The following is a 12,547-nucleotide window of genomic DNA, read 5'->3' as shown; positions in this document are numbered from 1 at the left end:
ATTTAACATCATGTAAATTTTATAAACATTGTTCGTGACATTGATTTCAATTGGCACTACGTCAAGTTTGGTGTAAGAATACTCAAATGTCTCGCGCCAATGTATCCCTGAATTCTCAAAGAACATATGTTTATCAAGGCCGATCTTGGCAAGACAATATCACATCTGGCGCTACGAATATAAATCATGATTTATAAATTTGATATAAAGAGAAAGATGCTGTATATAAATTTATTTACCGTTTTACACGTGTATTTTCCAGATCGGCGGATACGCGAGCGCGCGTTGGAAAAGCTCTGGCGCAAAAATTCCGGTGCGATGGAATCGTTTATTATGACACTAGAGGTAAATAATTTTTAATTCAAATAATTCTTTGTGTGCGTGACAAATCTTTATTATATATATTTTTGATCCCTCTCGCTTAATTGTAACGTTTATCTTATCAGCGGTATGGACAAGCTACGAGCTTCTCGCGTGTTAATAGCTATCGATCAATAAATAAGTGTGTGTGTGTGTGTGTGTGTGTGTGTGTGTTTGAAGGAGAAAATTACGAGCTTACGGTCATTCTTGGCCGGCACATTATATTGACATAGCGCGGAGCAAATTAAGAGTTTATGTAATTAGCACTATCTGCGAAATAGCGTGACGTGTCCTGCATTGTCGCATTACACGCTAGTGTAAGCGAGAGAGAGAGAGAGGAAAGAATTAATGTCTATTTCTATTTTTTATTTATTTATATATAATTTTATTTTTAATGTATTAAAAAAAAAATTAAGATAATTTTTAAATTCACGTTTCAGAACTGCAAGGATCACGTTGTCAATTGCAGTATCACTGGCATACTTCGCGAATGCATATCACCCCGAGTGTTCAAAGGCAAATCCAAGGAGAAGGCGAGCAAGAACAAGAATACCACGAGTAATATTTATTATGGGAAAATTTGTTTTCTCTCGCTATTTATTTAGTTAAGAATCTACGGGTATGTTCATTCTTTGGGATCAGAAGTGACGCGTATATATATATATTTTTTTTTTTTTTTTTTTTTGACAGGAACCAGTAGTCGCATGGCGGTCATTCAACTGATCAACTTAGGTATCACGCAAGTCCTAGTTAAACTTTTAATTAGTCTGCAACATGCAGACACTATCACGAGCGAAGTACTCACTCGAGACATTCTCTGGATTTTGGGCCAGGTGATTTTTTGACGCACTCTAATATAATTTCTCTTTAATTTTATTTTTGCAATCACACAGAAACGATTATATTGCTTATCGTTCTTTCGCTACTTCTGCGAAAGGTTACACTTTTGACATGTTACATAAATGGACAACATAACTTTTATCGCTAACACTGCGTATATTACTTTAAAAATATTTATTCAATTTAAATTTTTCTCGTATAAAAAATATTTATTTCAATTATTTTATGTCATTACATTTCTTTTTATTACGTTGTTATTTTTATTCCGCAAAATCATGAAAAGATCCATAAAATATAAAGCGACAAAAAATGAAAAATAAATAATATATTGTTGAGATTTTGCAATCTTTTTCAGGTGGCTCAGAGGGACCAGAAATTTGTGTCAAAAATAAAATTGCTCAACTCCGTAAAAGTGTTCCACGTGTTGTTGAAACAACATTACAACAACAGCAAGACATTATTATCGCTACTGTTGATCATCAAAACTCTTGCTAAAAATTGTAAACAATTATTTCCTATTTCTTTAATATATAATTCGCTTATGCATTCGAGGACAATATAAGCTGTTATTTCTTTGGCAGCTCTTTCCTTACAAACGCTAGTGAAAGACGGCATTACTAGCACCTTGGAAAAAACATTCGTCAGTGTCGGTTATACGCCACACTTGAAAATGAAGACATTGTTAGAATGCTTTAAACATTTAACAATTAATAGTACGTACACATAATAATTAATATTATCTTTTTTTTTTTTTTTTTTTTTTTACTGATTAGATTGTGTCTTCCTCTGTGACATCGATTCGACATTTTACTTGCAGAACTTTGCTGCAACAAATTCGTTAAAGTCGGCATGGTATATCTACTAATGCGCATCTTCGAAAGATGGGAGAGATTCGACGGGCAGATGCGACTGAAGATTTGTAATCACGCTCTTAATACACTTCAGCATCTCTGCATTATAAGTAGGCTTACCAACGCGAACTCCTCGTAGAAAATTCCGACGTTTCTTAAAGAGAGAAAAAATACTAATTGCGTATTATATTCAGATTTATTGTCCTCTACTAACATACTCTTGAAAGTAGCATGTTTCTTTTTGTCCCGTTACTTTCTAGAAACTGGAAGGAAGGCTATCAAGTCGAACAATGGCCTACAGCTACTGTACCGGTTTTGTACGAATTGTCCAGAAGACAAGGCTTATGACTGCCTGCTGTCGCGTATCTGTGAGATAATCAATCAGTGTCTGGAGAAGAGGGAACTGCCGGTACCCGAATTGTCGCCCGCGAGGTGAATGAAACGTTCGAGGTCATTTTGACCATATATCGAATAATAATTGAAATACGCGTATAATTATTTTGTATATATATTCTGCGATGCGTACGCAAAAAAATGCCTTTTTACATTATAAAAGTGTATTATACTGAATTATTACGCTATTTCTTCTAGTGCATATTTGTATACATAATTAAATTTTGCCTTTTAGAAAGTTTAAAAATTGGTATATACATATACAGCATAATTATTGTTATAAATATTTTTATATTCTGATTTTGTTATATTATTATTTTAGCAAAATTAATTAATTAAAATTGATAAAGAATCATATTAGACATAAAGATTTATGTCGTATCGAATACGATATGTTTTGCTTGTATTTTCTCATTTTTTAGTATTATTATGGAAATCGCGTATTGCGTAAGAGAGATAACGGTAGTCTCGTTACGCAATATTAACAGACTTAGTTAAGGACTAATGCATTGTAAATGGCATGATGGTGCCTTGTTTACATTATGACGATTATTGGCGGACTAAATTCTCGATCAGTTCTTTTTGCATGCAGATTCGTTTTGCTCGAAGCAAATGTCAGGGCGAACAGTGCTGAAAGCGGTAGCGACATCGACAGCCAGGTGTGTACGCTTCTTTGCATTAAAACGTTACAAGATCGAATTAAAATATGCGTTTATTAATGTAGCGTGTATTGTATTACGCTTAATAATTTTTGCTTCGTATATAAAATGTCACGCTGTTTCTTCCAATCATTTTATACAATAATATTAAATATTCGTAAATATTTTGATTTTCGGACAGGCAAACAGCGTGGCTTCCAACGGTAGACTGTACAGCGATCTTGATTCCGGCGATGATGAGGAAAGCTATGACTCTAGGAATATGATGGATAATGCGATTCACGTGGGCGACGAGGTGGACGAGAGCAAATTCTTCGCTGGAGTCTTCACCACGCAGAGATCTGAAGAGGATCTCGTTGGGTATGTAAAAAATTGTTTTCAAAACGCGTAGATTCCGATATATTATTATAAATATCATTAAGATTTTTTCTTTTCTTTTAGATACCATACGTTCTTCAAGGAATTGGGCAGTTTGCGATCACAATTGCGCATCGCCGGGTTGTCAAACGTCAAGCTAACCGATCTTTGTTTGACAGAGGATGATCGGGTCAGCTCTCAGCTCGCGAAGAATGGAAAGGGTTTGATCAAAGACTTTTCTAACGGTGCAATAAAGGATCGAATGACAAGCGACACGCATGGTTTGAAGATTTTACGAGATGTGTCGACAAACGTCACGGATCGACAAGCGTATTGCGCCGTGGCAAGTAAGGTGAGAAGCATTATCGGTTTCGTTAAGGTCGCCTATCCGGACCTGATCGGTGGTGACGGTTTGGGGAAAGCCGAGCCGCTCAACACCAAGGATAGGAGAGTTTGTCGTGCGAAATTGTTGACTTGCGTGGAGCGCGGCCTCCACGCCGCCACCACCGTCCAAGAAGTCGTCTATGATCTCGACGCTCTTGCGAACACCGCTTCCCGGCGAACGTCGAACGATGAGCGGCTTCTAGGCAACTGGGACGAGAACAGGATCGTCAGCAAGCGTAACTCGATGGACGCGAGACAGTTGCAGTTCGAGTCTAGATTCGAAAGCGGAAATCTGAGGAAAGCTATTCAGGTAGTCCGGTTGGCTACTCATGCTTTACGTAATCGATTATGCTCGTCTTACGCAAGATCTAGTAGGAATTTCGTGCAGCGATCTCGCACGGATTATCCTAGGATGTAGAAACCCTGGAATTTTCTTTAATTTTATTATTTTATTTTTGAAAATATTACCATTATTTTCGTTTGCCTTCCAATTGTTATTCTTGTACGCAGATAGACCAGCGAGAATACGACCTCATCCTCACGCCGGATGTTAACAGCGGTTCCAGGCATCAGTGGTTCTACTTCGAGGTCTCCGGCATGGAGGCGAACGTGTCGTACACGTTTAATATAATCAATTGCGAGAAAGCCAACTCGCAGTTCAATTTCGGCATGAAACCGATATTGTTCAGCGTCACGGAAGCGAGATGTGGCAGATCGGGTTGGGTGAGAACCGGCGTCGACATCTGCTATTATCGGAACTGTTACCAACGACCTGTCAAAGGGAAGACGTATCTGACAACGTCCTTCACGGTCACGTTTCCACACACGCACGACGTCTGTTATTTGGCGTACCATTTCCCGTACACGTACAGTCGGCTGATAACCAACATCTGGAAATGGACGAGGAGCGTCTTCGCGAAAAACATATACTTTCGCGCGGAGACACTCTGCGAGACCTTAAACGGTAACGAGAATCCCGTGCTCACCATCACGTCACCGGATTCCCAGATCAATCCTATACAAGTGAGAATTCTGTTCTTCCTCTATAATATAATATAAATTTTGCTGTAAGTCGTTCGATTTTCGCAATAGATATTTAAAGTCGCGTGTGTCGTCCCGTTTCCAGAATCGGAAGATGATCTTCTTAACGTCCAGAGTGCATCCTGGTGAAAGTAACGCGTCCTGGGTGATGCATGGAACAATGGAGGCCCTTCTAAGCGACAGCCAATACGCCAGAAGTCTACGTGACGATTATGTGTTCAAAATAATTCCTATGCTAAATATAGAAGGAGTCGTGAACGGCTGGTGAGTTAACGATTACGTATTTCGCCGCTTCATTTATCGAACAAAAATCATGGCGGAATATTTCTAACTCTTGCCTAAGCCTGATAGAAGTTTCTAACTTTAACACTTAAGAATGGAACGGTGTAAGGGAACACGTGGTCGCGCGCCACGTCGTAAGATTGTAATTGTACCTTTATTAAAGTTTAGTTATACAAATCGCAAATTCGCGTCGTTGTACGCATAATTAATGTGGAAGTGACTTACCGTAGCAATTAGAGAACAACATTTCAGTTGACGAAACTACGTACGCCATCAATCATCATACGTCCGAATGACCAAAACGTTAAAAGACTGACATACGCGATCCTTTTAATATCCACTGTCCCAAGAATATCGAGAACTATTGGACTATCGAACGTTTCGTCTTGCAGACGTATAGATATACGTTAAATATGATGATGATTATTTCCTTATGAAGATATAAGACGCTGGCGAACGTGCCATGCATAATTTAACGTCGATAGTAAAATCTGGGGCCACGTTTTCGTTTTTCCCGATTTTTCTGAATTTTGATATTGATATTGAATGTGACAATTAATTATTAGAGATGGCAAAATTAAAATGAAGAATAAATTGAGACGATGATAAAACAGATTCGTCCGCCGGCGTCATCAGTGATTCAGGATGAACTAAATAATCGTGTAAATGCCCTTGCGAAAATGTACAGCTTGTCGAGTAACGTCGGCAGGAGAATAATTCGTCCTTTCGATTGATACCAATCACGGCTTCTATTTTTACGACAGCTTTGACAATATTATCATTTTCGAGCCGTGTTCCAAAGCGCCGAATAATTCTAACGGATGATCCGAAATCATTCATCTCTCTCTGCCGCCGACCGAGAAAGCTGATATAAATCGTGCTCCTCTTTCTCTCTGATCCAAAACTATCGAGCATTGTACCGGGGATGTACATCTTAAATTAGAGCTAAACGCGACGAGCGGCGACAACGGCGGCGACAGCTCGCCGCCCGTGTCACGAAACGAACTCGTGAGATATACATATATACCTAATTCCTCAAGAATGTCGATTTGTGTGTACGTACGTGTATGTGTGTATTGCGTGTATGTGTTTGTCACTTATAATTAACGCGACGTTGTCTAGGAAGGAAGTGAAGCGTTACTTGGACGGAGGGTCTAATACTTTGCCGTTGGTGCGCACTTTGATGTTGTACCTGTAGGCCGGTTCCGCCTCTGGCAGGATCGTACTGCTGTCGTCGTCCTGATCCTTCATCATCGTCGCGTCCGCCGCTGGCTGGTCGTTGACGTAGTCCTGCATGCTGTCGTACGGCCCGATTGTATGGGCGTCCTGGAGACCGTTGTTGGGTAACTCGGTCTCCGCGGCCAGATCGCCGTAATCGGGAGATTCGCGATGCTCCATCCTTATCTCTGAAGAGGAGGAGGAGGAGGGAACGACAGGGCGGGACGCCGACGGCCGCAGGATTTCGCGGGTCTCGAGACCGTCGAAGACGCTGTCCTTGCGCGCTTGGGACGCCACGGCGGCGTGCTCGAAGAGGCTCGCGATATCCGGGATGTGCTCCGGTCGAGTGTCGTCCACGTCGTCGACGGCCGGGCGCTCGTGCTCGTGACCGTCGTTGAGTAGCGACGTCGCCGACGACGTCGTCGTTCCAACAGCGTATTGCTGCTGCTGATTGCCAGATGCGGGAGCGGCCGTGGTGATCAGCCTGCTGACGACCGGGTCCTCTAATAATTTCTCGCCCGCTTCCGGTGGTGTCGTCTGCTCGTCCTGCTCGTCGGTACCCGGATGGTTATCGTCGACGTAGATACTGTCTTCGCGATCACTCGTTTGGTCGTCGCTGGCTGGCGCCGAGGTGGTCGTAATGTAGGGCCTGTGATTTCTGAAAAGGCAAAGGACTCGTTTAGAGAATGATCGTTGTCGCATTGTATTTTACAGGAATTGAGAAAATCTTTGTGTGAATCTCTTAGGAATATTTACAATATTAAATCAGCACGTTGTTAATATTATCTTTATTTAAGCGTTATATTAACAGAGCATAGAGAAGCGCAACTTCACTGTCGCCGATGGACTATGATGTGAGCCTTTTTACATAACTTTTATCAGCATCGAGAGAGTGAAGCCATACTTTTTGCGCACACGTGCGTGTATATGTGAGTAAGAAGTATATCGTTTGTCATCAAGTATTTACTGTGCATTAAGAAGCAAGAAAATAATGGCATTACTGAAAATAAGCTGTAAAGGCATCTGCATAGAATTCCGTATTACGACTGAGCTATTCTCAACCATCACGCTTTTATTCCAAAGCTATTAGTTGTGCGTAGAAGATCTCGAAGGACTGGTTCGTACCAAAGATCTCGTTAGTGTTTCGATCGCCAGTAATGATCGTTTTCCACTCTATCGTAAATCTGCGAAAGAAAAAGCACCTGCCCTTTCAAGCTACTTTTATATCTCTCGCTAGAACGCACGGAGGAAAAAAAATTTACGCCGATTAAGTATCGCATCTCATTTCGCGTTCTTGTAAACTCGGCTAGAAAGAAGATTGCCAAGTTTTAATCTCTAAACTAGATTGGGATTACAACGATATAATCGAGACGATACAAGCACGTAAATATGTTTGCTTGTAATAAAAAATTTAGAGTCTGCATATATTTCAGTAGCACGACGGATAAACACATTTGATTATCGCGACGCATTTGCATATCTTATCGTCGGAGGATTGTTTACTTCTTGTCTATGCAAAAGCGAGAATCATCCTAAGTACATTGGCATTCCCGAGATCCTCTTTTCTCCATCTTTCCCTTTCTTTTTCCCTCCTCTCCCTCACTCACTCTCTTTTCCTTTCGTGTATTTTTGTGACAAGTATTATCTCACCTCTTACCCCTGAGTCGCGGAGACTGGAATGCTGCCGTAATTGTAGTAGTAACATCTTGTTTGCTCGCAGATAAAGTCCTTCACGAGGGTACAGTCCTGCGCATCCCAAGCTAACGTAGGTGCAGCCATCGCAACGCATCCGTCCGCGCTGCCGCTGTCGCCACTGAAACGGGGAAACTAGCTTTTTGGAATTTAAACGAGAATATTGTACATGACATTGTCGTTAGCTATTCCGCGCACGAATGTCCACGAGTGTTAAAGTGGTAGATTGCGGAAAAACGGCTGTGATAATCATTACTCATGACGCGATACGGTTGAGTTAGCGTACGATTCCTTTCGCGATCCGGCAAAATTGATTTTATCGAATAAACTAGTTTGTTTTTTCGAGAATGTAATCGATACTTTTTTTTCAGTGGCAGATGTTTATAACGTTTTATTTACTATCAGCAGATATATATCATAGGATCTTTTAGACTCTTAATAATTGATAGTATAAAGCAATATAATTAAAATGACGTGCGCGTACGTTTCTTAATTTTATATTTATATTTTCGGTGGATTCGTGGTAATAATAAATTGAACATAATTTGCTGAGAATTAAAACTTTCAAGTTTCTCGTTAATTTTTATAATTTTTAATATTTGATATTAACTCTTCTTGAAACGAAAAAAGATCACTATTGAAGATGTTACCTTTCACGTGCCACTCTCTGAGGTTCGGTGCCGGGTGGCACATCGACGGCTCTGTTGCCAGGTCGCTTCAGCATGTAATCGAAGGTGACGTTGAACGGCAATCCCGTGCTCATCCACAAAAACATATCGGTACCCAATTTGTTGCCGGAGGTCCAAAAGTCGTATTTCGTATAACCGGCGTTTTTCAGATATTGCGTCATCGTATCGGCCTTCTCCTTCGTTTCGAAGGACGCCAATTGAAGACCCAGCGAACGGCAATACTGATACGCGAGGAAATAATTGAGTTCCGGACTGTAGGGATTCATCCGCGAGACGAAATACTGTATGCCATCCAGCTGAATCGTCGTGATTCTCTGGGCTGTAAACACGTTCACATGTCTTTAATACGATAAAGGCTTAAGAGCTTTCTATTTGCATCATGTTTTATTTTAAGGCACGTTGAAGTCGTACTACGTCAAACCGTTCAATTGCGGCGCGTGCAAAATTAGGACATTCCAGTTGATACAATTATCAGGTTAATTCGCGTGATAATTTTACTGCAAGTGGAGTATTCACGCACTAGACTATTAAATTAACGCATACGAAAGTAGAGAAATATTATATTTTTATTTTTAAAAAAATTAATTTTAGACACAAAATGTATATAGTATATACTGACATTTTTGTTATCATATAATACTTTTTAAATTTTTGCATTTTTACATTTGCGCGTGTTTCAATTTTATATATATATATATAATATTTTCTACAATTTTTAAAATGATATATTTCGGATTATTTAATATTTTATTTAAAAAGATATCTTCTTTTCTTACGTAGAACATCTTATAGTTCATCGAAGCACGTGTCTGTCATTGAAGAAAGCCGCAAATGGCAATAGGGATATGGGAAAATGCGTTATGTGAATTCTAATGTAGCCATTTTACTTATCGTAGTACGAGACGTATCAAGAATCCCGTTACGATTAATAAAAACATTCACATGTCTTTCGATGCGATGCGCGGACTCGATCGTTATAAGGGAACAATAGCATCGATATTATTCCAATTTAGAGATTTTTAGATAATTTGTATACAGTAGTAATCTCTCTCTCTCTTTTTTTTTAGGGACGATAAATATTCCGATTATATAACGCGCAAGAAAGTCATTTAAATTTATATGCTAAGAAGCGTGTCATTCATATTACGCTTTTATGCGATACAATAGCGATGTAAAACGCAGCAAGTGGCACGAAATTAATACGATTATTTCAGCGTCGTTCATGCCCGTCACATAATACGATTTTAATTTCACTCTAAATGCGTACCCTGACGCGGCGCGGGGTTTTTTTAACCGGTCTTACAATGACTCGAAGTTTTATGAGAAGGGCAGTGTTCAGGCGATATATCGAGTTCATTGAACCTCCACGGTTATTTGGTTAACTGTATTTATGAATTATCAAGTGCCTCCCGAGATCCCCGAATAGCCCGAATAGATGTAAGAGTGTCGCAACTAATGCAAGTCCCCCTCATTGTTTCTAAGTCGCGATTGTTCTCCGTTCTGCTAGTTTTACGACTGCGAAGACTGACGATCGTCGGAGAAAATAATTTTTCAAATTCAAATCTGAAAATTTAATCTTTTAAAAAAGGACGACGGGGTATAAACGTACGTGTAATGATTATATGGTCTGAAATCGGTGAATCGAGAGAGATAACACTTTAATTTCACATACGCTGATTGAAGGCTTTAATAGAAAAAGACGACGAGTTTATCTCATCGTTCGGAAAAGATTCAAAGAAGGCTTAAAAATTAATCGAAAAATCGAGATAAGAAATCGAAGGGCCAAAGAAATGGAGAAGCGCGATGCGAAAGAGAATAAAAATAGTCCAAAAAAATCGATGTTATTACTTCTTAAATTTTCCAAGAGACGAGATGAATTTTCGCGATATCTTCATTTACGTCATTTCGAAGAAATCGAAGTGCACGAATCGATTAAAATCCCTCGATACCAAGGCGTAAGGTAGTTTCGCTTGCACGCAAATTGCATCGTTTATACGGTGGAGGTAAGACCGGAACGAGATGGCCGGTCGGCAAAAGTCTAGTCACGGCTGTGGATACTTCGTAGAGCGCATCCGGGGCAAAAACGTTCCGGATCGTGAAGTTGAATCGTGCAGGTGGTGGTAAATGACCCGAAGGCCTTGAGACGTCTGCCACCGGTGTGCGCGCGCGCGAAAGAAGAGACGACTAGTCGCTTTAACTACAGCTTCGTTCACGTAATGCGTTCCCGGCCGCCGACTAATGATTTTCGATGGGATCCGGACTCACGCGAGGAACGAGATCCCGTACATAAACGAAGCCCGAGCCTCTGTAAACGATCTCGATAAACGTGAATCCGTGCATAATCTTTTTCTTTCTTTCTTTCATTTTTATTCTTTGGATATCTTCGGTCATGCATAAGACCATTTCGAGAGATCGTTTTTATTTATGAACATTCCGACATACATATATATATATACACAGATCATACATAAAATTTATCTTCTTTAATGTGTGAATATTTTGCTTAAGAAATTATCGTTTTACTTTTGCATTTTAAAAATAACATAATTTTTCATATTTTGTGTAGGCTATATATATATATACTATCTCATTATACCAGATAGAATAAAAAAAAATAAAAAAGAGGCTTTGTAAGAGTATAATACATGCAGTATGTCTGAACCATCGATTATTTCCGGTTCAAACTTCAAATACGTCGACAATGGTGGTACATTCTTTAATGACAGGAAAGTGCAAGGCTGAGAAACGCCAAATAATATACAAAGATTTTAAAAAGTACACGTCGAATGGAAAAAATATAAATCTCAGAGCCACACGCACTTCGAGTCAAATGAAGAAAATTAATAAAATGATATAATAATACAAAATGTATTCTTCATATTCTCTCTAATATTCTTAAATACGTGTATCTCTCTTGTTGACATGAAGAGAATATTTACGATAAAATTTTATAGAGGAATAAATAAAATGTTTAATCTCCAAATAAAAAGAATATTTATAACATAAATATTTAAAAATCCGAAATTTTCTCGACTTTACGATTTTATCTCTTTCTCGCAAATTTGATAAATTTTTTTTTTAACGCTAGAATATGAATTTTACGCCGTAGGGACGAACATTGCTACGCGCAACATTTAGATAAACGGTCAGAAAGTTGCGTAGGAGACACTGACGATCGAACGGAAGAGTTGTATCAACGTGCCCGTCATGAGATCAAGACAACAATCATTTCATAATAATGAAGATGTATACGTCACCGGCGGATATTGAAGTGAGCACAACCGAACCGTGGCATTGCGTCGCGATCTTGTAAAGGGTTACTAACCTGAGGCGAAGGCCGCGACGACGAAGAGCAAGAGGACGATCTTCATGTTGGCGTGCCGATTGTACTGGCGATCAAGCAGTCAGTCGTTTCCGTTTCCGATTCTCGTCTCCCTCTCCCTCTCTCTCTCTCTCTCTCTCTTTTTCTCTCTTAGAATACACCGGATGTTAGTGTTAGGGTCGCTTTCTTGGACTGGCTTCGCGCCGCGTCGTGAGCCCCCTTAAGAGTCTTCTGCCCGGATCCCGGAGGAGGGGGTCGTTGAAGATGATTCACTGGCTAACCTAGAGCAGGAGAGCACCAACGCGCGAAGGGGACGGCGGCAAAAGCAACGGATGACAACGACGACGACGACGACGACATGGAGACGAATCGAAAAGTGATCGAGTCACGTCACGAAAAAAAAAAAAAAAAAAAAAAAAAGAAAATCACGGATTACAAAGTCGAAGGAAGAAGATGCGA

The 12,547-nt window shown here is 39.9% G+C and overlaps 2 protein-coding genes across 8 annotated transcripts in view; one reads left to right on the top strand and one right to left on the bottom strand.

Moving 5' to 3' along the window:
• The window catches only part of LOC138940241 (cytosolic carboxypeptidase 1), a 30,982-nt gene that overhangs the window by 5,765 nt on the left and 12,670 nt on the right, over positions 1-12,547 (top strand). For 3 of the 6 annotated variants that reach the window (XM_070308910.1, XM_070308908.1, XM_070308907.1), the window contains 12 exons: positions 263-345; positions 801-918; positions 1,051-1,193; positions 1,556-1,700; positions 1,782-1,913; positions 2,018-2,161; positions 2,312-2,483; positions 3,037-3,103; positions 3,285-3,463; positions 3,545-4,154; positions 4,355-4,867; positions 4,947-5,149. In XM_070308910.1, coding sequence (XP_070165011.1) covers positions 263-345; positions 801-918; positions 1,051-1,193; positions 1,556-1,700; positions 1,782-1,913; positions 2,018-2,161; positions 2,312-2,483; positions 3,037-3,103; positions 3,285-3,463; positions 3,545-4,154; positions 4,355-4,867; positions 4,947-5,149 — 2,509 coding nt within the window. Of the gene's footprint in view, positions 1-262; positions 346-800; positions 980-1,050; positions 1,194-1,555; positions 1,701-1,781; positions 1,914-2,017; positions 2,162-2,311; positions 2,484-3,036; positions 3,104-3,284; positions 3,464-3,544; positions 4,155-4,354; positions 4,868-4,946; positions 5,150-12,547 lie in introns of those variants that run through there. The other 3 variants (XM_070308909.1, XM_070308912.1, XM_070308911.1) reach the window with 2 other exon arrangements.
• On the bottom strand, positions 5,296-12,292 carry Nw (narrow). Of its 2 annotated transcripts, none has more exons than XM_070308913.1 (4): positions 12,092-12,292; positions 8,728-9,085; positions 8,043-8,198; positions 5,296-7,043 (listed from the first exon to the last, which is right to left on the bottom strand). In XM_070308913.1, exons 1-4 carry the CDS (start codon positions 12,135-12,137, stop codon positions 6,305-6,307), a joined length of 1,299 nt encoding a protein of 432 aa, XP_070165014.1. In that variant the 5' UTR covers positions 12,138-12,292; the 3' UTR covers positions 5,296-6,304. The 2 variants fall into 2 exon arrangements, with proteins under 2 accessions (XP_070165014.1, XP_070165015.1); XM_070308914.1 differs by having other exon boundaries at positions 6,954-7,043; positions 8,036-8,198.

Source organism: Polyergus mexicanus, unplaced genomic scaffold (genome assembly GCF_030449975.1).
Source record: "Polyergus mexicanus isolate NDT 795.1 unplaced genomic scaffold, iyPolMexi1.0 SCAF_16, whole genome shotgun sequence".
In the NCBI taxonomy this organism is placed as follows: domain Eukaryota; kingdom Metazoa; phylum Arthropoda; class Insecta; order Hymenoptera; family Formicidae; genus Polyergus; species Polyergus mexicanus.
This window is presented reverse-complemented; position numbering and strand designations above follow the sequence as displayed.